This window comes from Bubalus bubalis, chromosome 2, assembly GCF_019923935.1.
Source record: "Bubalus bubalis isolate 160015118507 breed Murrah chromosome 2, NDDB_SH_1, whole genome shotgun sequence".
Classification (NCBI taxonomy): Eukaryota; Metazoa; Chordata; class Mammalia; order Artiodactyla; family Bovidae; genus Bubalus; species Bubalus bubalis.
In genome coordinates, this window is record NC_059158.1 from 74,464,569 (window position 1) to 74,491,573 (window position 27,005).

The 27,005-nt window shown below is 37.7% G+C and overlaps 1 protein-coding gene across 6 annotated transcripts in view; it reads left to right on the forward strand.

Annotated features, from left to right (window-relative positions):
- Positions 1-279: 279 nt before the first annotated feature.
- GPR155 (G protein-coupled receptor 155) overlaps positions 280-27,005 on the forward strand; it is a 41,432-nt gene continuing 14,706 nt past the window's right edge. The window contains exons 1-11 of one of the 6 annotated variants that reach the window (XM_025274635.3): positions 282-476; positions 3,950-4,230; positions 4,413-4,909; positions 12,457-12,856; positions 14,673-14,838; positions 15,719-15,874; positions 17,407-17,490; positions 18,846-18,963; positions 22,781-22,865; positions 22,963-23,053; positions 24,116-24,326. In XM_025274635.3, coding sequence (XP_025130420.2) covers positions 4,444-4,909; positions 12,457-12,856; positions 14,673-14,838; positions 15,719-15,874; positions 17,407-17,490; positions 18,846-18,963; positions 22,781-22,865; positions 22,963-23,053; positions 24,116-24,326 — 1,777 coding nt within the window. In that variant the 5' untranslated portion in view covers positions 282-476; positions 3,950-4,230; positions 4,413-4,443. Of the gene's footprint in view, positions 477-3,949; positions 4,910-12,456; positions 12,857-14,672; positions 14,839-15,718; positions 15,875-17,406; positions 17,491-18,845; positions 18,964-22,780; positions 22,866-22,962; positions 23,054-24,115; positions 24,327-27,005 lie in introns of all 6 variants that reach the window. The other 5 variants (XM_025274637.3, XM_044933566.2, XM_044933563.2 and 2 more) reach the window with 5 other exon arrangements.

A 27,005-nucleotide genomic window follows, 5' to 3' on the forward strand; every position in this document is an offset into this window, starting at 1 on the left:
CACCTGAATTTAGGGGAAAGAAAAACCACAAAGCCCCCACAGCTGCCGCCATTTTGCGGGAGCCGAGCGGCCGGAAGTCCTGCCGCCGGCTTCTAGCGGCTCGCAGTAGGCGTGGGGAGAGGAGCGGGAGGGGGGAGGGGACGTGGGTGAGAACCAGGGGCCTCCGCCTCTCGGCGGTCGGGGGCGGAGCGAAAGGGCGGGGCCGGGGCCCGCACAGCTCCGGGGTTCCCTTGGCCGGGGCGGGGCTTAAAGGAGGGGCGGGGCGGGGCGGCACGGGGAGGAGTTGACCTGGTCCCAGCTTACTAAGCCCCTCACTTTCTCGGAACGTGACTGAGCTGCTGTAGCCTGACCCCGGCAGCCGGCAGCTCTCTGTTAGGCGGGCTGTGGGTGGGAAATGACGGTGATTTCCTCCCTGCTTGGTCCACCTCGAGCATCGACTCCCTTCTCCCGCGGCCCCAGGGCTGCAGACGTAGCAGGTGAGATGGGCCCCTGGGGCGCCGACCTGCGCGGTCCCATTCCTTTGCGGACCCCTGGTGCCCCCGCTCTCGCTCCTCCAGTCTGAGCCGGTGAGCAGCGCCTAGGCCCGCAGTCCGCTGCCTGCGCCTGCCCGCCTCTGCCCCGCAGCGCCTGCCTTTAGGACGTGCGGTCCACCCGGGAAGACTTAGGCAGGGGAAGGGGCGGCCTGTCCCCTTTGGTGACAGATCTGCCATCCCCCAGTTTGAGGAGCGCCTCACTGTACGTGCATCCACCATATCGTTCTGACTCTTCCCATTATTCTGGGGGGTGGCCTCAGCGAATGCCATCCTGGGAGTTTGTGCCCAGGTACCTGGAGCGTTGCACCAAATTGTCTCCCTTACCCCTTTTAGGAGCATTTCACTTACCTTGCGATGTGACTACCATGCCCCGGGAAAGCTGACCGTCCAACTTTTTATCCCGAACACTTCCACTGCTGCCTTCCCAGGCATTGGGTGGCAGCTGTTCTTTGGGCGGCCTGTTTGATTAGGGATTCTCTACATCCTTATCTTAGAGGGCCAAAGTCTGTCACCGCCGACAAGGCAAGATGCAGCGCTCAGCCCTCCCCACCCTGGGTCTCTAGGGAGGACATTTGGTCCCCTGCAAGTAGGTGGGAGTGGGTGGTTGGTGTGAGTGTTGATGTTGGAAAGTGCTTGAATGGTGCAACACTGTATTACGTTTTTCCCACCCGATAAAGGATATTGGGTGTTTGAGAAATAGACAGCCTAAGGTTTTAAAGCTTTCTCTTTGAAACCAGTCAGAACCCTCCTCCCGATTTTCACTTAATAGCAGTTTACAGTGTCAGTGGTTCCTCCTTGTTATCTAAATCATGAGTGACCAGAAGTGGCTAGTGTATAGGTTTTGTCTGCTCCCGTCCCAGTGAGTGGTCTTTTTCTGTGACAAGCCAACTTTTTGTTCTTTAACAAGCATTGGTTTTTAAGGAGATGAAAAGACTGGATGCGATTTTTAAAAAATACTTCCATTCCTGTGGCTCCTGTTTATTTTAAAAGAATGCTTTAGGAAGTTTATTTTCTTCCTGTTGGAGGAAAAAAAATTAAGATGACATAAAACTTTCTAAGTCCTTTTTGGTTATTTTGATTGCCCCTCAATTAGCAGATATTGCTTTTATAATATCAAGGAACATTAAAAGAAGCTTCATGGGAAAGGGAAGATTACTTTTCAAAGTTTTTCTCTTAATTTTTGACTAACTGAAAGTTAAACCTGGACATGGCTACAACTATATGACCATCACCTAGAGGGAACTAAAGAACTTTCCCTTCCCTGTTAACAACTAAGATCAAACTAAATTTTTAAACTCCCCTTAGTTGTTTGGTATAAAACAAAAACTGATGACCTTATAATCTATCCCATCCCTCTGTTTTAGTTGAAGGCTCTTTAATACCAAGTATGTTTGAAGAATTGGCATAGAACAATTAATTGTATTTAATTTACTACCATTCTTGTTATTATTAGGACACACAACTCCCAATAGCTGTTATTATCATTTCTTGAAGGTCTACTTTGTGAAAAGCTACTATAATAAGCTGTGTATAAAATCTCCAGTCCTCACAATATCTGTCTAAGGAGATTTTTACTCTCATTTTACAGTTGAAGAAGCTGAAGTGCAGACAGGCTTAGTTGCCCAAGGAGTTGATAAGCGATAGGCCCCAAATTGGGTTCGGGCCATTTGACTCTTCACTGAACAACTGCAAATTTACTTAAAACTGTTGGTTTAAAAATTATTGGAATAAATTGACATGCAAGTGTGGTTGGTACAAATAAGGGGCAGTGAGAAGTGTAAGTTAGTCCAGGCAAAGAAATATAGGGAACTTTTAAAAAATAACAGAAGACTGGAGTAGTTTATCACTTTAATCTTAGCACTAGTTTTTCAAATCCACATCTCTCAGGGGCTCTGAATGTTTAACACTTTAGTTCACTCATTTACCAGCTCCTTACTTCCGTTATGACTACCTGTATCAATCAGTAGCTTTCCCAGGATATAATCTGATGCTTATTTGGTAGACTTCAAGTATGTGTGAGTATTACAGGTTTTGTGTATATTGACCACTCCTATCTAATCCTAGTAGGAAAATAACTTGTCCTGATCCAGATTTAAACATGTTTTTAAATGAATTCAGCTTATACTAGGGTAGCTCAGAGAAAATTATCTCATCCACACCCCCTTGGATCAGTTGTTGTTGGTTTCTGGCCTGCCATCTGAGTCCTTAATGTTAGATGGGTGTTTAAGAATTTAACCCTGGGCATTGTACATTTCAGGAAGCATAAGCTGTTTTACTTTTTATGTTATATAAGGTTACTTTGGATGGTTTACCCATAATAATCCCTTAGGAATTGGCAATGGTCTCTATATTAACTTCTAGTTACTAATAAAAGCTGATTAGTTACAGAGTTGTTCAAATCTAATGTGTCCCTGGCTACAAGAAGAAAGTCTGCTAAGTATTGTCATGTTAACATAAAGTTTTCCTTGCTTTAGCATTTTCTGAACATCTTTAGAACATTTTGCAAGACATTTTGTGTTCTTTAACATTGTATGAACAGCTTTTAGAACATTTTAGAGCACATTTTGTGGTCTTGGGCCTGTTGCTATATATAGTAAAAAACTTAGAATACTTAGCATTCAGAGAAAAACAAGATTCTGTCCATGAAGTAGACAGTTCCTAAGAGAGACCATTGATCCACCTAAGAGTGAAGGGTTTATACAAGAGCAGGTAATTGTTTTCGTCTCTTAATCTCCTATGTGCCTTAATCTTCAGGCACTGTGCTCAGCATTAGGAAGAAACAAAAGCATGCACAGTCCTTGCTTCTATGGCACTTAATGTCCGGTGAAGGAGACAGACATAAATCACATAGTCACTCAAATGCACAGTCTAATAAACTGAGAAAAGTGGCCTAAAGTTAAGGAATATGATTCTACTTGAGAAAGGCTTCTTGCCTGGGTATAGTGTTAGAGGAGCCTTACCTACAACAACTCCTGAATTGATTTGCATACAATTCAAAGGATGGGTAGTTGTTGTGTGGAGAATGGTAGGTGGTTAGGGAAGAGAATATTTTAGAGTGAACTTGATGTGCAAAGTCCCTGTGGTGCTCAAGGGCACATTCAGTGCCGCTATGGAGCATTCAGGACAGCCAATGTGTGTTTCTGGTGTAAAAGGAACGAAGACTAGGTAGGTGGGAGGCCATCATTTTTTCCTTCATTCTCTCTCTTATATGCCACCAAGTTATATTTAACTTTTGTTAAGTGATTTATTTGTAGCAAATGTGGTTATAAGGACTTGATATTGAATAATATCGAGTTCCTATGAGGTAGGTCCTATTATCGCCATTTCACACATGAGGAAAGTGAGGCACAGAAGTTACTGGTTCAAAGTTAATTAGTGATATTTTATTATATTCTTTTTCCTATCCTATATTCAAGATCTTCTGCAGGCTGGAAAGGACCTTCCTGTCCATTGTGACTCCTTGATGTAGCCCTGAGAACTTCTGAAATTTCTGGACAATTTGGCTGCAGTGGACATTCAGCAGAGACTCTGTGGGCCCCATGCTCTTATCCACCAGGCGGAGCTTGAGTCTGGATCACTGGAGAGAACCACAGGGCATCATTGCAGCTGTGATATTTGTGGATGTTATTTTACTCGTATCTTTTACTGAATATAAGACATAAATATTTTGAGCTGACTCACCTTTGAGAGTCAAGAGGTTGTTGTTAGCAGACATTCCCACCCTTTTTTTTCTCTTCATTGTATTTTTCTATGATGGTAGTTGAAAAAAATTTTGTGTATTTATTTGGCCATTTAATAAATTTAGGTTTGCCAGTGTATCCTTGCAACTAGAATTCTTCTTGTTGATTTCACACAGAATCTTTCTTCCTTTCTTTTCAGAGCTCTGGTTGGAGTTGGAAGGTGAAAGAAAATGAATTCTTTTTCCGATATACCTGCCAAGAACTTAACCCTTGCAGTCAATATGACCAAGACTTTGTCCTCACCAGTTACACATGGATTTAATTCCACTAATGACCCACCTTCAATGTCAATAACAAGGCTTTTTCCAGCCTTACTAGAATGCTTTGGCATAGTCCTTTGTGGCTACATAGCAGGAAGGGCCAATGTTATAACATCAACACAAGCAAAAGGACTGGGAAATTTTGTCTCCAGATTTGCACTTCCAGCTTTACTATTCAAAAACATGGTCGTACTTAATTTTTCTAATGTGGATTGGTCTTTTCTATACAGTATCTTAATTGCCAAAGCTTCTGTATTTTTCGTTGTATGTATATTAACGTTATTGGTTGCCAGTCCCGATAGTCGATTTAGCAAAGCCGGACTATTTCCTATTTTTGCTACACAAAGTAATGACTTTGCATTGGGATATCCTATAGGTAAGTTATTTTTTATTTTTTAAGTTTTAATAAATTTCAGGTGTTTTAGGAGGTAATAAAATGTAAGCCTTTACCTTGAATCTTTTGACTGTGTTAGCGGTTTATACCTCATTCTGGTATCTAAGAAATCTTTTGTGTTTTTTCTTAAATATGTCTTAAGTTAATTGGATTATATATTTTTTCAGAGTTTGAGGCACCTTCAAACATCTACTTAAAATAAATGGTCATATCCAAATAAACTTTGAGCCCTCTAATAGTATTCTTTTTCTTCTCCACAGTCACATATGAAAGAAGTTTAATTTCCAGAAGAGATCAGATTCTGATTTAAATTACGTAAAAAGCATAGGCATACACCTGTTTAAAAACAGTCATTATTAGGTGTTAGCAGTGGAAATTTATGAAGGACTTTTTCCCTTCCCTATTTTTCTTACCATTTAGAGTATATATTACTTTACATTAATGCCTGTTATTGAATTTGTTATTCAAAATATCAGTGTACTTTTGTTGAAGTTAATTTCTTGTTTAAGAACAAAATGATGTGTTTTTTTTTTAACCTTTCCAACTTTCCCTTCTTTAAATTTCCAACTCTTTAAACAGCCTAATTTTATGTTTCCATGTGTATGTTTCCTAATGAAATAGTAAACATACCAACTGAGACTGTTTAGATATCTTAGAAACATATTCTGTTTTCCAAACTGCCACCAATGTGTGTAGTGTACTTTAATAACTAGTCTTTAATATTCTTTATGTTAAAGTTTATGTTGTGCTTTGATCATTTATCATAATGTAGGGATCTGAATATTATGAATATAGTCATTCATTTTTTTCCTTCATTTATTGATAGGAGCCTGTTAGCACCAATGACTATGCTAGCTGCTGGGAATATCCTTGTGAACAAAGTTCTTGTACATATTGAATTTACATTTTAATGGGAAAATAAAAATAATATCAGGTAATTACAAGGGCCATAAAAATAAAGTAGTGTTATTTTATAAGGAGGTGCTATTTGAGGTGGGAGGTAGGCTCAGTGAAGGCCTCTCTGGTGATATATCTTTTGGGCAGAAACTAAATGAAACTTAATGAAATGAACAATTGAAATCTGCCATTAACTTTCAAATTTCTTACTTTTTAACTATCCCCCCTCCAGAAAAGTTATTTCACCTCTGGCACTGAAAGGATTCTGGAGGACTATACGGTTTATCATTTTCCTCCATCTCACATTCACCAGAAATAGAGATTTACCTTAGAAATTAAATCACTCTGAGTAAAGCCGGAGATTATGAAAGAGAAAAAACTAGGCTGTTAGATAACTGAGCTGTAAATAGTCAGAAACGAGATAGGTGTTCCTTGAAGGTTAATGAATTTTAAAATTAAGGCTGAACCAAGCATTTAAATAAAGACTTTGGAAATAAAAGAGCAAAAAGTTAATGTGTTGTCCATCTCTTCAGGAGCATTAATAATGTATGTTTGTCAAGGTATTTATGATATAAGGAAGGACTTTAGAAATGGCTAAGTATCATAGTGTTAAATAATAAATAGTGCTATATCTTAATTTAGACATGAACCATAAGTTTCATGCCGTCATAGAGGAGTAAGCCCATAATTAAATAGAAGTAATATTTGTGACTTTCCAAGAGTACTTATATACTTATCTCATTTGAGGTAGGGCAGATGTTATTATCCTCATTTTCAAATAAGGAGGCAGACTTAGAGATTTAATTGTCTTGCCCCAGGTCACACAGCTAACAGGTGACTAGATTTAAATCCTGGGTGTGCTTTTATGCCACACAGTTATATAACATGCCCATCGAATCATTAGGAGGCCCAACTAGCCCTTGTGATATATTATTTTCAGATCGAATCAAAGTTTTTCTTTATCTTTACATTGTTCAAAATAATTCATAAAATGAGGAGCAGTAGCAAAAGACCTATTAGATGAGTTTATTCATTTTCATATTAAGGCAGAATCTCCAAGTAAAAAATATAGTCAACCATTTTCATTGCTGCTTCTCTCATGTCCCATACTAAATCAGTGAATCCAGAAATAATCATGTTTCCATCAGGGTGCTAGCCCACTTTCCCTGATGATTATACTTGCATACTTTGAGTTGTAATTTTTGTTTTTATTTTGTTGTTGTTGTTTTTAAATCACAATATAAGAGCTCTTATAACATTAGGTTGTAGACAATAACTTTACTAGAAATCAACAGTATAGACAATAAATGTTTTCTCATATATCTGCAGATTGGAAGATGTGGTACAGAACTGTAGGGCCATGTATTTGCTCTGATGAGATGATTTATTATCTCTGTTCATGCCCATCTGCCTTGTGGCCATGCTTAGGGTGAACAGAGAAGACTGTCTCTAGAGAGAAGACCATTCTTTTGTTTGTTACTGGACAGCTCCCAAGAATTCCCACTCTCTTGTTCACAGATAAGCATCACAGCTTAAAGGAAATGTCCTTTTTAAGACTGCATTTGATCTGCAACATTGGTCCAATTTACAGGTTACTCAGAAGAAGAGGGATAAGTTAATGATTAAAGACAAAGGAGAGTCATGTTTCCTTTTTCTCTATGACAATTATAAAGGTCTGTAAAACGGCATCAAAATGATTTATCTGTACTCAAGTGACAGAATACTACATTTCATTATTGCAGACTAAAAAAGGAAGCTTCCTATTTTAAGAAAAAATTCTTTTCAAAGGTACTTTAAGAAATCTGAGTATGAGAAGAAGCCAGGAATCTACTGAGGTGAAATGTTGATCTCAGCAAATCAGAATGGTTCCCTGCCTCTGTCATTAAAAGATACTAATGGGGCATAGTTAAGTCCTATAATTTATTCTTCAAACAATGCTGATAGCATAAGCACCCCGACTAATCATAATTATGCTCTAGTGCTTGAGCTGTAAACAGAAAGGAAATGAAGCATTTAACTATAAGCCATTAAATAATAGAATGATCTTGTCTGGGTCTTTGTGTTATTTGCTAGGGACTGAAAACCTGCAGGAATCAAAATGGGAGGCACAGTGGGTGGCTAATTTTGTCTCTTAGTTCTTCAAGGCTATATAGTAATTCCTCATAGTGGGATTCTCCCCTCCCCCAAGAGCCTTATTTTTAAGTATTAATTAGCACTTAATAGTTGATATAATGATTATAAATCTAATTTGTTAATGTGGGTCACTGAAAATCATTTTTTTTCAGATTTGAAAAACTGTATTCAGATTGGTAATGAATAGAGCTATCTATTTATAGATGAAGATGAAATGTTAAATCATTATGCAAAGGAATGGCAGAATGGACTGAAATTCCCATATTGAACCCTATTTTAGTAATTTAACAGGGATTTATTCCCAGTTTTTGCTTTCGCACTAGACTGTATTTCTTTTGCCTTCATATACCTGTTCAACTGACTTAAAATATCCCAATAGTAACCTGCTTTATAAATATTCAGAATATGAAAAAAGAAAAACATTGGATATAAAAAGAAACGGGTTCATGGATAACAATTAGGTATAAATTGCTAGGTTACAGAATACATTTATAGTCTGTCTGAAACCTTTGACATTCACTGATATGTTAATTCCATTCAGCAAGTATTTTCAGATTTGCTTAGTGCTCTGCTGGGACTGGGGGTTATAAAATGATGCCTTCAAGGAACTCAGAATTTGTTGAGGTGGCACTGATATGAAACAAGGTACCAGAGCCATCCAGGGAAGGAGATATCCATGATATAGACTGAAGACTTGGTGGAAGAAATGTTACCTGAGACAGGCCTTAAATAGTAGGCAAGATTTGGGTAAGAAAGAAGAGACTTCAAGATGTTGGGGGATAATGATCAGCATATCAGATCAGATCAGATCAGTCGCTCAGTCGTGTCTGACTCTTTGCAATCCCATGAATCACAGCACGCCAGGTCTCCCTGTCCATCACCAACTCCCAGAGTTCACTCAACTCACGTCCATCGAGTCAGTGATGCCATCCAGCCATCTCATCCTCTGTCATCCCCTTCTCCTCTTGCCCCCAATCCCTCCCAGCATCAGAGTCTTTTCCAGTGAGTCAACTCTTCGCATGAGGTGGCCAAAGTACTGGAGTTTCAGCTTTAGCATCATTCCTTCTAAAGAAATCCCAGGGGTGATCTCCTTCAGAATGGACTGGTTGGATCTCCTTGCAGTCCAAGGGACTCTCAAGAGTCTTCTCCAACACCGCAATTCTTCGGCGCTCAGCCTTCTTCACAGTCCAACTCTCACATCCATACATGACCACAGGAAAAACCATAGTCTTGACTAGACGAACCTTTGTTGGCAAAGTAATGTCTCTGTTTTTGAATATATTATCTAGGTTGGTCATAACTTTCCTTCCAAGGAGTAAGCGTCTTTTAATTTCATGGCTGCAGTCACCATCTGCAGTGATTTCAGCATATAGAACTAGTAATTATGAACCTGGTGTTTATCCAGTGTAACAGTGATATAAATTGGCTGATGGAGGATTTGCAGTAAGGTATAGTGAAAGATGAGCTGGATGAATAAGGAACCAGCTGTGGCGACTGGACGATGAATGTCAAAAGAAAGATGTTATATATGGTCTTGTGGGTGGGGAGAGCTGTGGGGAAATCTTAATTTTTGAAATTTAAGATTTAGGTTACATTGTCAATAGCAAATAAAATGGATGGAGGGGATGGTCAAGAAAAACCAGAGGAATATAGGATGGTAAACAGTAGGTAGCCCAATTTTGAGATTTTCTTTTTGATGTGGATCATTTTTAAAGTCTTTGTTCAATTTGTTACAGTATTGCTTCAGCTTTATGTTTTGTTTTTTAGCCAGGAGGCATGTGGGATCTTAGCTCCCTGACCAGGAGTTGAACCCACACTCCCTGCATTGGAAGGTGAATTCTTAACCACTGGACTTCCAGTTTTGAGATTTTTAACTAGTGGGAGTAGTAGGAATCAAGATTCCATGTAGGAATCAAATACAAAAGATAATGCAAAAGAAGAAAGTATTTGGTGATTGGCTGCTGCTGCTGCTGCTGCTAAGTCACTTGAGTCATGTCCGACTCTGTGCAACCCCATAGACAGCAGCCCACCAGGCTCCCCTGTCCCTGGGATTCTCCAAGCAAGAACACTGGAGTGGGTTGCCATTTCCTTCTCCAATGCGCTAGACCTTGATAATAGACTGTTGCTCATATTCGCTTTGAACTTTTAAAACAACCTGAAGTCCATTATATGATGGTGATTAAGTGCTACTGTACCAGGAAAATACATTTCTGGGTTTGTTTTTTTTTTAAAAAACATTAACTTAAGGGACTTTGTGTGCTTTTACATTCTCAAAGGAAAAACCTTATGAATTTTATTTTGGCTACTTGGGGAAATTCTTAAGCTCAGATTGAAAACACAAGCCTTTTCTAAAATATACTCTATTTTAAAAATTGGGGGGTGGGGTGGGAAGGTTTCTCTTTGAGTTAGACTATCTAATCAAAACTATAGCTAACTAGAAATAGTTATCAAAAGTACTGCTTTTATTTTTTTTTTAAACTTAAAAGGTGAAACTTTAGAAACATGAAAGAAAACCACTGAGTTATAGAGCTAGTATATCTAATTTGGAAATCAGTGGAAAGAATTTGTGAAATTTTAGGTAATCAAATGTGTTTTGTTTAACTACTGCATTTCAGAGATATTAGAGACCTCTGTATGTGCTTCGCTGAGAAAAGGGGAATTGAATCTTATAAAAAGTAGGTTTTAGCTAACGAGAACAGGATCTTCTAAAGGTTATATAATCCAATTACATAACTAATGGGACATGTACTTGACATTAACTGAACTCATGTATCCTGAGTATGTAAACAAATATATTTTCCTACCTTGTCACTTTATCTTAATGTAAATTGAGAAGCCTAATCTTTTACATTTTTTCACATGATTGCCTCTCTTATGAAGCAAGTGATTGTGAGTGATTGTGGCTGTTCTCTTTTTTATCTCTCTCATCTTGAAAATCATTTATGAGTCAACCTTTTTATATATTAGGTTGAATAATTTCATAACTCATTGCCAAAAACTGTGCCTAGAGATCAGTTTGCTAGCTGCAAGGCTTTAAGTTGTGCTGATCAAGCCAAGACCAGGCCACCAACCCTCACGTGAATCAAGGAGACTCATCTTATACGGTGGTTAGATTCTAAAGTCATCATGTACAATTGAACCCCTGAGAAATCCTTCAAATCACCCACAAAATACAGCACACATATTCCATGTATATTGTAACATTTTTCTTAAGTCTAAAAGCCAGATTCTTTCTCAAGCGTTGTTCTTCAGTGAATACGTATTTAGTTTGTGGTTGAGGACATGCTGTATGAAGAAGAAAATTGAAGCTTTTGTTTTCCTAAGAAAGCGTAGTTGAATTTGCATTAGTTAAATGTACATTGACATGACTTTACTGTCTCCCCCTTCGAAACGTTTCTTGGGTCCACTTTACCATCTATAATTCTTCAGCAGCTTCATGGGGCTTCCTTCCTGAAGGTGTTCCTTCCTCTCCAGTGTAGGCTGTTCATTTCTTCATCACTTTCATACCACGTGCGCAGTGGGTGGGCAGGACTGGCATCCTCAACCACTGTGCATACAGTATTCTCTGCTCTTCGGTACACACTGCTTCTTTGAGGTCCCTGCTGCCTGCTAGACCACCCATCCTCATTGTTGTTCCTCATTCACTGAAGACTAATAGCTGGCTCTCTGTCGTCACCTCTACTCCCAAGTTTTGCCATTATCTTGTTTGACATTAGTATCCATGTGAGCTACCCACCAAGCTCTCTGCTCTCTCAGTTCCTTGACCTCCTCACCTTCAATGATGTTTTCCTCTACTGCATTTTAGCTGCCAACTCCCATAGCCACATCCTGGACCTAGCCATCTGGGAAACACTAAATTCAGTAGCTCACTATCCGACCTGCTGTGATCTCCTAAATTTCCAACTACACCTACTTGGATTTCACAGGAACCTTCAGTCTCTGGCCCCTCTGCTTTTTATCTGTTAGCCATGTCCTGTCTTCACTGCTTTTCCTGTATAGCTTGGACTCCATCACATCAGTCCTCATTTTTCAGTCTGTTGTCTCCTCCTCTCTCCTCCATTTCTCTCCTCTGCCCTCTGATTTCTGCCTCATCACGTCAGTGAAACTTCCTCTCAAGAGAACCAACAACCACCTTGGTGCTATGACTACTTAAACATTTGGTTAGTAGATTTTAACTTTAAATTGTTTTAAGACCTGTACAATTCTGCCCCTTTCTTGAGACTAGTCTTAGCCTCTACACAGTAAAAATTAGTTTAACTAAAAATTTTTGAAAGTTGATTATTGCCTTATAAACTATGTCATTTAATATAGTGTGTTTTTCTTCCTTTTCAGCTTTACTAAAATATATTTTTCCAAAACTAAGCTAATGAAGTCATTCTACACTATTTAGGTTAATGTACAATATATTATAATTAAGCAAGGAACATATTATATACATAATTTATTAATATATTTCTGTGGTGGTCATTTTTTAATCAATTTTAATTTGTATTTTGCAGTTGAAGCTTTATATCAAACAACATACCCAGAATATCTCCAGTACATTTACTTAGTGGCACCAATATCTCTAATGATGTTAAACCCTATAGGATTTATCTTCTGTGAAATTCAGAAATGGAAAGACACTCAGAATGCTTCTCAAAACAAAGTGAAAATTTTGGGACTTGGACTTTTGCGTGTGTTACAGAACCCAATAGTATTTATGGTCTTCATTGGCATTGCCTTCAATTTTATTCTTGATCAAAAGGTGCCTGAATATATGGAAAATTTTCTTGATGGACTTGCAAATTCTTTTTCTGGATCAGCTCTATTTTATCTTGGTCTTACAATGGTAGGAAAAATAAAGAAACTAAAGAAGTCAGCATTTGTTGTACTAATTCTTCTCATCACAGCTAAACTGTAAGTTTCACTTATTTACTTGGGAATTATACTTTGTGAAAGCCTTACTTTATTTAGCCAATTTGTTGGGATTTTCTCCTTTAAATAGTTCGATAGTAGTAATCCCTCCTAATTGAATGGTTTTAAAGGAAAATGTGATATTGGTGATTGTGGAAAGTCATTTCTGTGCAGGTTGTTTTTTCTATTTTACTGTTAAAGAATAAAGACTATGGTTTCCCTTCAGCTTTTATGTAATGTTCCCTAATACCTTCCAAGGTCCTAGTTTGATCATAGTTTTAAGGGAATTTTTCAGGATTTCTGAGTATTCTAAATCTATTAAAATCCTATTGGCTATGAAAGTGAAGTCACTCAGTCATACCTGACTCTTTGTGAGCCTATGGACTGTAGCCTACCGGGTTCCTGTGTCCACAGGATTTTCCAGGCAAGAATACTGGAGTGGGTTGCCATTTCTTTCTCCAGAGCAGATGATAAAAGACCAAGTAGCTGAACATGAGGATCTGAACACAGGGATTTGGCTATGAGGAAAGCAATAATTTTGAACATACAACTTTATTCCATCAATTTAGGGGAAATATTCTAAAATTCTGAAGGTGGTTAAATTTTCTAAATATGGATATGTCAGTAGTATTGATTATTATCAACCATCTGATCCTAACCTGCAAATGAAAAGTTCTTAGCTCCTTAGTTAATAGTTCTTCAGCCTCTTTAGCTCTTTAGCCATGGAGTTATACTTCCTGGTGTAGGTGACATAATTTTACTATGAGATGATCCCAAGGCACTTAGGGCATATTTAACTATTGAATTTAGCTCCTCTGTAGACAATTCATGAGAACTGTGCAATAGGAAATAGTATCTATATTTTCAAAATAATAAAAATGAATATAAATTCTGAAGATTATTTATAGTGGTTTTATGCTCTTGGAAATAAAGTAATATTTAGTTTTGCCACAATAGTAAATACAGTTCTGACAATGACAGTGATTACCAACCATTACTTAAAAATATTTAAATATTCTCATTAAAATTTTTTTTTCTGGTTCTATGATTCCTATTACATAATTTTGTCTTTTAATTATAAAAATACATAAAAGTGGTTCTTGACTCCATCTGAGAGCATCTCTGTATGTACTGTGGTGACAATATTAACCTTGGTTTTGTTCTTTTTAAAGGAAAGCTCCTTTAATTCACTACTTTTGATATGCTGTTTCTATGGAATCCTGGAGGATTTGTTTCATAATTGACTCTTCACCAGATTTGGATTTAACTAGCTTCTGCTCTACCTCAGTTATTATAGTTCCCTTTGCTAAACCTTTTTTCTTTACAAAGATAAAAAACTAATTGTAAGATACCTATTTCTCTACTGCCTTTTAGAATCTACTTAGTAGCACTGTTATTACCTGAAGCATTTAAAACCCTGATCATAATAAGGGTCAGCTGGGGTTTTTCCCCCAAAAAAATGTTTAGTAATTTTCTTTTAAACAAGTTTACTCAGCTTGTGAGTCTTTTTTTTTTTTTAACATTGTGATGAACTAATATGGAAAGCAAGTAACAGCAGTATAATTGCAACATTTTACAAATTTTTTGCAAGAAAATTATTCATAGAACACAAAAAAATCTGAGTTTCTTTTCCTAATTCCTGATGTTTAAAGAATATTGTTTTACTTTAAGTAGCTCCAAGTTGAATATTTGATTCTTTCAATAAAATGATACCTTCTGGGCAGAAGAAGAACCTAATGCCAAATTCACTAGAGCAATTTATTACTTGGGGACCAGCATGCTTCGATATCAAGCAATGATGTATTTCTTGTTTCTTCAGCCTGGTGCTGCCACTTCTATGCAGAGAAATGGTGGAACTCTTGGACAAGGACGACAGTGTAGTAAACCACACAAGTTTGTCAAATTACGCGTTTTTGTATGGTGTCTTTCCTGTAGCACCAGGAGTGGCTATCTTTGCAACACAGTTCAACATGGAAGTAGAGATTGTATGTATATATTACTTGCTAAGTTTGATTGTTTGGTTAGTAGAAAAATGAATTTTTGAAACACAGAAATCTACATTCTTATATGAGAATTTGATATCTGGAAACTGCCTCATTGTAAATAAAGAGGCATCATGTAACAATAGAGTTATTTAATCTGGGATCTTTATTCAGCCCTGAATTTTTTCATTCATCTTTTTAGTTTCAAGTATTTTAATGCTATAATTATAGTTAAGCCTGAAGGCTATTTATAGAAGGGTAAATTTTGAAATGTGAGAGAGAAAATCTGTTTTATTCATTGATAATCCAGCCACCAGATGCAAAATACCACATAATCAACTGCAATAAATAGTTAAGTTGGTTCACACCAACTAGTGTCCAAGCACGCTGGATGCGTTAGCCACGGCATTAGAGTGGATGTTTTTGAAAACAACATGAAGGAACTAAATTGTTCACTTAAGTTCCATTAGTTCCATTATTTAATCGGTAGAATATTTGCATGGTAATTTTTCTCTTTTTGAAATTGCTTTTATTGCCCTATAGTTTATCAAATAGTATGGAAAGAAACTGGTCATCAGTTTAAGTAGATGATTCATATGGTTTACTTTCCGGAACCTAGAAAATAACCATCAGCTGTGGGATTTCTAGTATTTGTTATATGCAGATATAAATTGAGCATGGATTAAAAGAGGAGCCAAAGGAACTTAACTATGTTTAAGAATGCTCAGAGAGGGGAATATGCTATTAGATAACATGTTGGATTCTGTGATGTCTTTTTACGGACTCTCACTTTTATTTTAGAATGCCTTGGTGTGCTATGGCTAAAGTTTATGTGAATTGTTTGAGTCTGCGACTCTTCCTCAGTTTGATTTCATTTTGGCAGATAACCTCAGGGATGGTAATAAGCACGTTTGTGTCTGCACCGATCATGTACGTTTCTGCCTGGTTACTGACTTTTCCCACCATGGACCCTAAGCCACTGGCATATGCCATCCAGAATGTTAGTTTTGATATAAGTATTATCAGCCTGGTCTCCTTGGTAAGTATGATTCAGTATAAAAATGAACGAAAATCACAGAGTGAATCTGAAAATAGCTTGGTAATAGAAAGTTATGGAATAAAAACCTAATTTCTTGTACAATAGAGAAAACCGAAGCCTGCCCATAAAATGTAGTATCAGCCTTCTGAGTTTTGCCTTTCCATTTGGGAGGTAGAATTGTATAACAGACAAGGCATGAGATTTAGTCAGACTTGGACTTGACTCCTCGTGCTGTCACAAACTGGGGTTTCCTGGGTGGCTCAATGGTAAAGAACCCACCTGCCAGTGCAGGAGACATAAGAGACATGAGTTCCATCCCTGGGTCGGGAAGATCCCCTGGAGGAGGGCATGGCAACCCACTCCAGTATTCCTGCCTGGAGAATGCCCATGGACAGAGGAGCCTGGTGGGCTACAGTCCATAGGGTCACAAAGAGTCAGAGACTATTGAAGCAACTTAGCATGCATGCATGCACCTATCACAAACTAGCTGTATTTCTCTGTGGAGTAACCTTAACTGCTCTAAGGTTCAGTTTTCTCATCTATAAAATAGAGATAATAACTTCACCTATTTCCATGGTTTGTTTTAAGGATTACATGAGACAATATATATAAAAAGCATTCTGCAAATGGTGAATCACTATGCAGATACTAGCTATTGTAGAACTGTGTTTTTGTCAGGGACCTTTGGGATTAAGACCAAACACCCATTTAATGTTAATGAAACTTTTGAATATATCTAGCCCATATTAAATACTTATACACTTGGCAACTAGAGTATCTTATAGATTGAGTGCCTATTGAATTCAAATAGTATTCTGGCTTAAAAAAAGAGAATATTTGCTGTCAAAGGAGATAAGGATGAATATATACATTGGCAACAAATACATGTGTGATTAATATAGTTTTTAAGAAATTTTGCTTCTGTTACATATTCTTAAAATCTATGCCCACTGATAAGAAGGCAGTTTGGTGGAGGGGGGAGAGACAACATAACTTTTGATTGACAACGAGGTGAGAAGAAAGAAGGAAATCAAATAACATATTTAGGTAACTATTATGTATCCTTCTAAATGTAAAGAATGCAGGAAAATTCATCTTAAGGAGGGTGACGTGTATTGTTGGAAGTAAGATAGCCTGGAATTTAGATACCTCATGAGCCAATATGGTGGAATCAAAACGGGAAGACTTACGGTAGTGCATTATAACTGCGTCTCCCACTCATCTCTTTTTCTGAATAGTTGGCTGCGAACCTATGTCCCACCCCAGCCACCAAAGGTAGGGAAAGTTGACATGGCCCTGGTCAAGGTGTTCTCCCCATGCTCTTTATTTTACTTTGGATATTAGTTTACCTTAATACCCTTTTGGGAACTAAGGTTAAAATAATAAAATATTGCTGTTCCTTTTTGAACCAGGATAAAAGAATTCTTTAAAGAGTCTAATAAGTAATTAGTCATTAAAAATAAAAATTAGTAATTAATAAGTAGTTACAAAGATTAAGAAACCTGAATAACTTTTGAAACTCTCTCTTTAAGATCTGGTCTTTGGCTATTCTTCTTTTGAGCAAGAAATATAAACAGCTTCCTCATATGCTTACAACTAATTTACTCATCGCTCAGGTTAGTAAACCTACAGATAATTAAAGCTATGTTTTTCTCATTGATTATATGCAAACAGCTGACTCATTGGAAAAGACCCTGATGCTGGGAAGGATTGAGGGCAGGAGGAGAAGGGGACGACAGAGGGTGAGATGGCTGGATGGCATCACCGACTCAATGGATGTGGGTTTGGGTGGATTCTGGGAGTTGGTGATGGACAGGGAGGCCTGGTGTGCTGCGGTTCATGGGGTCACAAAGAGTCGGATACAACTGAGCGACTGAACTGATATTTCTATAGAGGAGAAAATTTCTTTGTTAGGTTTTTCCAGTTATAAAATCAAAGTGTTTTTTACCAAATGCAATCAGTTGTTGCAATTTGATCATAATTAATTTATTCCTAATTTATTAAATATTGCATTGGCTCTTGCACTATATAAAGTTGAGGCTAATACAGTTGGCCCTCCATATCCATAGGTTTCACATGCTCAGAATCAACCAACCACAGATTGAAAATATTCAGAAAAAAAATTTCCAGAAAGTTCCAAAAAAGCAAAACTTGAATTTACCATATGCCGACAACTATTTACATAGCGTTAACATTGTATTCAGTATTATAAGTAATCTGTAGATGATTTAAAGTATACAGAAACTCATGGAACTCAAACAGGGGCTATATAACAACCCTCTCTGAGGTGGGATGGGGAGGGAGTTGGGAGGGAGGTTCAAGAGAGAGGGGACATATGTATACCTATGGCTGATTCATGTTGATATTTGGCAGAAAACAACAAAATTCTGTAAATCAATTATCCTTCAATTTAAAAAAATATTTTTTTAAGTATACAGGAAGATGTACATAGGTTGTATGCAAATACTATAGAATTTTGTATAAGAACTTGAGTATACTTGGATTCTGGTATCTATCTGTCAGGGGATAAGGACGGGTCCTAGAACCAATCCTCTGTGGATACTAAAAGACAACTGTAATGACAGTTGGTGATAACTTTGCATTTTTTAATAGAAGTAATTGAATTATTAAAAATTTACCTGTCATTACTTTTCTAGCTAAATCTTGGCATGTCTCAAATTATACTGGAAAGAAGTTTAGCATTTTCTATGTAAACCTTTACTAAATATAAGCTTAGGATTTAGAATCTTGTCATTATCTGTTTCAATTAAATATGTACATTGTTAAAGGTGCTGTATAAAAAGGTTTTTAATCATAAAACTTACTGTTTTAGTATAACTAAGATGCAATAGTTAATTGCTCAGCAAAAATTTTAAATGAATAATTATAGTTGCTGTGAATAAAACACATGAGTATGAGTCATGTGAGTATGACTGATTTGGGGTGTTTTTTTTATCATTTTTTTCTTCAGTCTGTTGTCTGTGCTGGAATGATGATATGGAATTTTGTTAAAGAAAAAAATTTTGTTGGACAAATTCTGGTGTTTGTCTTATTGTACAGCTCCCTCTATAGCACCTACCTGTGGACAGGTAAGTTGGATCATGAAGAGAAATTTAGGGTCTCCCTCCCCTCCATCACTTGAGGTTCCAGCTTCTAGTGATCTATTTTAAGTCTAGCAGTACAGGATGAAGGAACCTGCTCAGGCAGTTGTACTCATTAACTAGGCAGTCTGCAAAGCTGAGTTCTGTTTCCTGATCACTCTTTTTCTACCTGGGCTCAGATGGTTTCCAGTCACATGTCCTTGTCCTCAGGGCCTTGGTTCTAGGCCACAGTCAGCAGAGCTCCCCTTTGAGCCATCGAGGGTGCGAGCACTGGAAGCAGGCAGGGAGAGAAGGAATGGGCAGAGGGGGATGAGGATGTGAGCTGTGTACCAGAGCACGCTTAGAACCCAGCTGAACTGAATGAGCAATAATTATCATTCTGCCCTAAGCAAATGCCTTAACTTGCGGTCTGTTTCCTTACAGGGAACCTTAAGGTGCTTAAGTAAGCACCTTACAGGGTTATTTTGAGAACTAAATTAAATATGGATGTTTAGGCCTGGTACATGGTAGGCGCTCAACAAATTTAACTGTATTATTGAGTAGAGGGAAGAGCAGTAGTATAAGAACAAGAAAAACAAGTGATTAAAAGGGTATGGAAATAGAAGAATAGTCATAAGAAAAAACTATTTTTCATTTCAACTGGCTCCAAAAAGGATATTCAGAATGTTTTAGCACATTGCTCATTTGAAGGAAAACATTAATTTGGGTGCATGCATTCTGGTATGTTTATGAATCAATCAGTCTGGCTGATTTGTAGTCATACCACAAATGCAAACCTGTAAAATGGCACATAAAAGGGAATTGTAGAATTGTTGCGCTAGTTACAGCCACTGTTAGGAGGCAGCGAAGTGGCTGGAGGGAATAGGCCTTTGATTTCATGCCTTCAGGATCAAAAGCAGGACCCATCTAAGTCAACGGCTTTGTGAAGTGAAGCGACAATGTGGTGAGAAATTACAAAATGAATTCAGTGCACACAGGAGGTTTGTAGTTTTTTAAAGGCAAGTACACCTTGCATGGTGTGAGGGTTTTCATGAGGTGTCAAGTTAAAAGAGCCTAGAGATTATTTCCAAATACAGAGGAAACAACTTGATCTCTAATACTTAGGTTTATTAAGGTTAAATTTATAATGAGAATAAGAGAGCAGTAAAGAGCTCAGTTTATCAAAAAGCCCCAGGTTTCTCTGAGATTCTCTTCAAGCTTGAATACCAAAATCTCCAAAGAAGCTGTTCTGAATTTCCTGACCCCAATGAAGGGGTCAGTGAAGGGGCCCTTTAACCTTAAGATTATTATAACAGAATTTTGGATCTAAAAGGTCATTTTAAATCATTTTGTTCAGCCATTTTTCAGTTTTACTCATTTGCAAGCCACCCTCATGAATTTTGCCATATCTGCATACCACGTGTCCTTTCTTTCCCCCTTAAAATTAACTTATTTTTTTTAACTTTAATATTACAAATTTAGCCTTATCTCGGTAAAATCCCACTGGGTTTTATGTGTTAGTTAAAATTTTTTCAAGCACGTGTTAGACACATAATTAGTAAAAAAAAAAAAAAATGTTCATCTTTGTGGCACCTACAGTCTTCTTGCTTTTGGGAACACCGGTCTAGTTTAAATCTTTCATTTTGCAAATGAGGAAAATAAGACCTGAAGAGTTTAGCTGATTGAGGCAAGAGCTCTCACAGCTTCATCAGTGAGACATCCAGGCCTAGACTGAGCCTTTTGTTCATTTGTCAGTGTTTTCACAAGGCAGGAATAAAATGACAAACATTAGAATTTTCAAGAGTCCCCTCACTATTGTAACACAGTTGGCACTCCTTTGTGATTGGTTGCTTGTTTCCCTGGTACCTTAAACCTGAAACAATAGAGGCTATAAATGCCTTGGGAGGAGCACTGGTATGATAGTCTCTTGAACTTGAGAACTGAGTGGGTTCCGTATAAAGAAAATCAATTCTCAGGGAGCTCAGTGTTGATTCGTATTATTGATAGCACAGTGTTACTTAATCTGTATAATCTTAAATCTAGGTATAAATTCCTTGTTGTTCAGTTGCTAAGTCGTGTCCGACTCTTTGTTACCCCATGAACCCCAGCACTCCAGACTTCCCTGTCCTTCACCATCTCCCAGAGTTTGCTCAAACTCATGTCCATTGAGTCAGTGATGCCATCCAACCATTTTATCCTCTGTCACCCCCTTCTCCTCCTGCCCTCAATGTTTCCCAACATCAGGGTCTTTTCCAGTGAGTCAGCTCTTTGCATCAGCTGGTTGGACGTTATATACAGCTAATATACAATTTTAAAACCAAAGCAAATTCATTAGATTTAAACAAAAATACAAGCTCAGTAAGTAGTTAGCAACATTAATTGACATGACAAAGGATCTTATTTTGCTAATCTGAATCATAGCTTGAACTCACTTCTCTGATAGGGTTTTTTGGTGGTTGTTTTTTTTTTTTTGACCTACCTTTACTTTGATGTGTGGGTTTATGAGCTGGTTATCTCACCGCTTTTCCCTCTTCAAACTACCACAGAACGTTAATTTGAACTGTGTTGTGGTATCATTTGCCTCAAACTTAATATAAAACCAGATATAAACCCTGAAATAATGAGAGTGTGCTTTGGTTATAAGATGGTCACCACTGCAAATAAAGCAAAAAGAGTTAACATTTCTCATAGAAATTTCCAGATCCCTAGGAGATCCAACCAGTCCATTGTGAAGGAGATCAGCCCTGGGATTTCTTTGGAAGGAATGATGCTAAAGCTGAAACTCCAGTACTTTGGCTACCTCATGCAGAGAGTTGACTCATTGGAAAAGACTGATGCTGGGAGGGATTGGGGGCAGGAGGAGAAGGGGACGACAGAGGATGAGATGGCTGGATGGCATCACTGACTTGATGGACGTGGGTCTGAGTGAACTCTGGGAGTTGGTGATGGACAGGGAGGCCTGGTGTGCTGCGATTCATGGGGTCGATTCATGGGGTCGCAAAGAGTCGGACACAACTGAGCAACTGAACTGAACTGAACTGAACTGAATGGGTTAACAGACGAGTTTTAGGAACACTGAACAGAGCTGAAGGACTTAACCTTCTGTCAGAAGACTGGGTTTCTAGTCTTGCTCTGCCCTCTGCTGGCTGTGTGGCTTGGGCAAACCCTTGTTTACACAGCTATAAAATGAAGGAATTAATTTAAGACAGCGGTCCCTTCCAGCCCTGAAGTTCTAAGCTTCTATAGCTGTGTAAAATTTATAAAATAAGATGTTACTTCTATAAATAATTGGGTATAAAGTATAAGGAAAGCTCATGAAATATTTGTTTTAAAACATCTGTCCAAACGTTTAAAACATTTGTTTCTGTATTAAGTTTATATTAAGGTCCATCATTTAGACTTGGTGAGTTTTCCAAAAACAAACCTTTGTGAGAATTACCTATACTTTCTTAGCAACAGCAGAACAGGGGTGTTTTTATTTTTAGAATTGTTCTGTATCCAGTTAAAAAAAAATTTTTTTTCCCGCAAATATACTTAGATTCCAAACACATGAATCAAAAGAACAAAATGATTTGGGCTTTTTGAAAAAGTCCTCATGTATAAAACAAGAAGATTTTAGTAAAGAAGCAATATAGGAGGGAAAACAAATGATTTTGAATTAAGAAAACTTGCTTCAAAATATTGGGAAAAGCATTTATTTAGAAGGAGTAAATTCTAGGGCAAGAACTACAGACTACTATTGAAATAAGCTTGGTTAAAGTTCCATGAAGTCTGATCAACATCGAGAGTAATCACCTATCTTTTAATCTCTATTTCTTATTCTTAGGCCTTCTAGCAATTTCTTTATTTCTTTTGAAAAAGAGAGAAAGGGTACAAATTCCTGTTGGAATCATCATAATATCTGGCTGGGGGTAAGTTGGTAGCTTTCTGTTTGCTTACCTGTTCTCACATACACAGTTACTATTCATCTCTCTCTCTCTGTCTTTCTCTCTAAACTCTGATTAATAGGATTCCTGCTCTCCTTGTTGGTGTTCTTTTGGTAACTGGAAAACATAATGGAGAAAGCATTGACTCAGCCTTCTTTTATGGAAAAGAGCAGGTGAGAAGAGTTTATTGACAGTTCTGTTCTTGAGAATGTCTCTTTTTAGCTGCTTAATGTGTTTTGCTATACTTACATTGAAATTAATTTTGAAAATGTATTCCAACTTATTGCTTATCACACTAGTGATCCTATGTCACTTTGTTAACTTACACCTCAAAATGTGATAAATGTTTTTACATGTCTATAAAAAAGAAAATGAAATTAAAAAAACAAAAATGATTTTACATATCTAAGCCTGTTTTGGGGCTTCACTGGTGGCTCAGATAGTAAAGAATCTCCCTGCAATGCAGGAGACCCAGGCTCGAGCCCTGGGTCAGAAAGAGTCCCCTGGAGTAGGGAACGGCAACCCACTCCAGTATTCTTTCCTAGAGAATTCCATGGACATTGGAACCTGGTGGGCTACAGTCAGACTCACAAAGAATCAGACACGACTGAGAAACTAACACGTATGTCTTTTTTAGCTGAAGATTATAAGTGTTAGCTGCAATTACTTATCTTTAGTATTATCACTATATAAGGTCTCTAGTTAAAGTACACTTGAGCTATGTATTAAATCAAACAAAAACTCTGATGTGAAGAAAAAGTCTGTAAGTGCTCAGACAGTAAAGAATCTCCCTGCAGTGCGGCAGACCCAGGTTTGATCCCTAGGTCAGGAAGATCCCCTGGAGAAGAGAATGGCTACCCACTCTAGTATTCTTGCTGGAAGAATTTCACGGACAGAGGAGCCTGGCAGGCTGCAGTTCGTGGGATCATAAAGAGTTGAACACAACTGAGCAACTATCACTTTCACTTACTTTAGATTACTAGTAAACAAGGACATGATACATAATGAAAAGAACAGCTAGACATCGCATTTGATTAGAGACAAACCCTAATTTCTCTGTACGTACTTTACATTCCTTCCATACTCTTCCTCTTTTTTAAGAACCACTGTTATAGAGCATCTATAGCTATTGAGATCATGCATTTTCCACCAAAAAAGCGCCCTTAAGTCATCTACTAAGATTATCAAGCTGGGATTGTGAAAAGTGGCCTAACGTCTCTCTGCAACGTTGACAGATGATCATCACAGCAGTTACCCTGTTCTGCAGCATTGTGATAGCTGGCATATCACTCATGTGTATGAACCGCACCTCCCAAGCAGGACGCTATGAAGGTTTCGACCAGTCTCAGGACCGCAAAGCAGCAGAGCCGGCAAACACTGCTTTCGAGGACAGTCCAGCGCCAGTAAATGAACCTGAATCTTTTACAAGTTCTGTCCCAGAAACAAGTATGATCCTTAAATATAAAGAAACTTTTATATGCCTATATAGCATGTACTCTAAATGTTTTGTGTAAAGGAACTTCCTTGAATTATCTTCAATATCACAGGTATTTGTAAAATGGGGAACTTGAATCATAGTCAATAATAGAAAGAGCTTACAAGTTCATTTATTAGATTCTTGTTTATAAATCTTTTATGAGGATAATCTTTTGTGAGAATAAGTCTAATCCTCAGACTTCTTTGGGCCTGAGAGTTTAGAGAAGAGTTAACAACTGAGGGAAGGCTCTTTCTAGGAAACTAAACATCTATGTTTGTTAACTTAACAACAATGCATCAAGTAAGCACCATCAATAAAATGAACTAAAGAGGTTTAATTGAAGCAGGGATAATGGTAAAAGTTAGGAGTTGGCAAACTGCAGTCTGCCACCTGTTTATGGCCCCAAACCTAAGAATAGCTTTTATGTTTTTAAAGGGTTGAAGAAAAAATTTTAAAAGACAGATATTTTATGACACTTTAAAGTTATATGAAATTCAAATTTGTGTCCATCACATGAAACACACACATGCTCATTTACTTCTGTATTGTCTGTGGATGCTTTCATGCTGTATTGGCAGAGTTGAGTCATTCAACAGACACCCAGTGGACTGCAAAGCCTAAAATGTTTATTTATAGTGAACATATGTCCCTGTGTGAAAATATGACCCTAACCAGTGACATTTTTAATGTGTTAACAGTTGTTATGGGGTTTGCCTCAATTCATGAAGGGAATTCAGCAATAGAGTTTGCATTTTGGATTCACTGGCGCATGCAGAGATTTCATAGACATCGACCGTTGTGCTGGGAAGTGTAAACGATGGCCTCTATTTTGTTTAGAGAGTTTGTAGAGTAGAACAATACCTGATCTTAAAACTATTAGTTGTAAATAGCGATAAGTAGAAAAGAAAGAGAAAAAAGAAAAGGTTTAAAATTCATTTTAACTGTCTTAAAAGGAAGAGGATCCCACACATCTCACTGCTTATATTGCCTGCCTCCCTCGCTCCCATCTTTCATCATCCCAAACTGGAAGGAGATAGGACCAGGGCTAGAAACAGGGATATGGAACCAGTCTGCCTAGGTTCAAGTCTGACTCTAGAACTTTATTATTTGGTCGTAGGCAAGTTTCCCGTGCCTTGGTTTCTATATCTGATGCTGATAACACCTACACAGGACTATGGGGTCCCACTACATAGGGCTGTATTTGGCCAACTAGTGATTTACATCAACCCTGCTTCAATCAGGCCTCCTTTAGTTCATTTTATTGGTGGTGTTCACTAATTTCTTTATTAGATCCTTTGTGATTATAGCATCAGAATTCCATTCTTTTGAGTCCTCTTGACTATTTTCCCTTTGAAAATGGAAATTTAAGGATTATGTATATGTGTTCACTAAAATTTTAAAAGCCACTTCTCTGACATCTAGAGTACTTTTCTGATCATGCCCAGCATCCTTTCCTTTCTTGCCTTCTTTGTGGACTCTTAACATTTATCCTATAAATCAGTCTACTGTGTTTTCAGATAGGTTGTAAAGACCATTCACCACTCTCTAAGTCTTCTTTTCCTGCAAGTGTTTTAGAACTGTCCACCAAAGCCCTGCGAACGTGTGCAGAGAGTCCTAAACTAAGTGTCTTAAGCCCAGAGACTTTTGCTGCTGTCTTTACTGTCCTTTAAAAATAGCAAATAAACAGCATCATAGATATTCTTTAAACCCTGTCATCATCATCTCCAGCAGGATAACTAGCTGGCACCTTTTGTATAAATAAGTAGAGAATCAGAAGACAGTTATGGCTTATCTCAATAGAAAACCTTCTGTGATGTTTATACCTCTCTCTCCTCTTACCTCACTGCTTTATAATTGCTTGTTAAATTATCAGTATAACCCACTAGACTGTAAGTGCTGTGACTGACTTGCCCACCATTGTAGCCTCAGCACCTAGCATGGTGTCAGGTTTCCTATATATGTTTCGTAATATTTGTTAGATGAATGGATAGATGGATGGGTTGATAAGATATGATGTGATTTTCTGAAGCCACCTGAAAACTGCTAAGGCAAAGTTCTTGTTTATTTGCCTATTCACCCATGTTCCTAGGAAAAAGGTTTTTAAACCTGTCTGGTTATTTTCCTTCCCTACAGTCTGTTCTTTTCTGCTTTGCTAATAGTATTAATACATAGCACATTAGATGTCCAGCCTGGCCTCCCCAAATCTCAGAATCCAAAATAGTTCACTCCCCTCTGCCCCTTGCTACACATTTGTCAGAGACACATGACTTGCTTATAAAGTATGGAATTATAATTGAAAGGAAAATTAACCTACTTTAATATGAGATCAAAGGTTCAGTTAATAAAAGAGAAGGCAATATCATCTCTCTTATATGTGGAATATTTGGAGGGGGGGAAAAGCTCATAGATACTGAGAACAGGATTGATAGTTGCCAGAGGTAGGGAGTAGAGCATAGGAGAAATGCTTTATGAAGGAGGTCAAAGGGTAGAATGAAAAGATAATAAATAAGTGTGGTGTATTACTGAGCAACAAACACACACACACATAAATAAGAAGGCACATGTTTGAAGGGGAAAACTGCTATATGTGTATGTTCCCTACACATATGTCCTTGGAATGGGCTGGCTTTATATCTGTTTTGTTAACA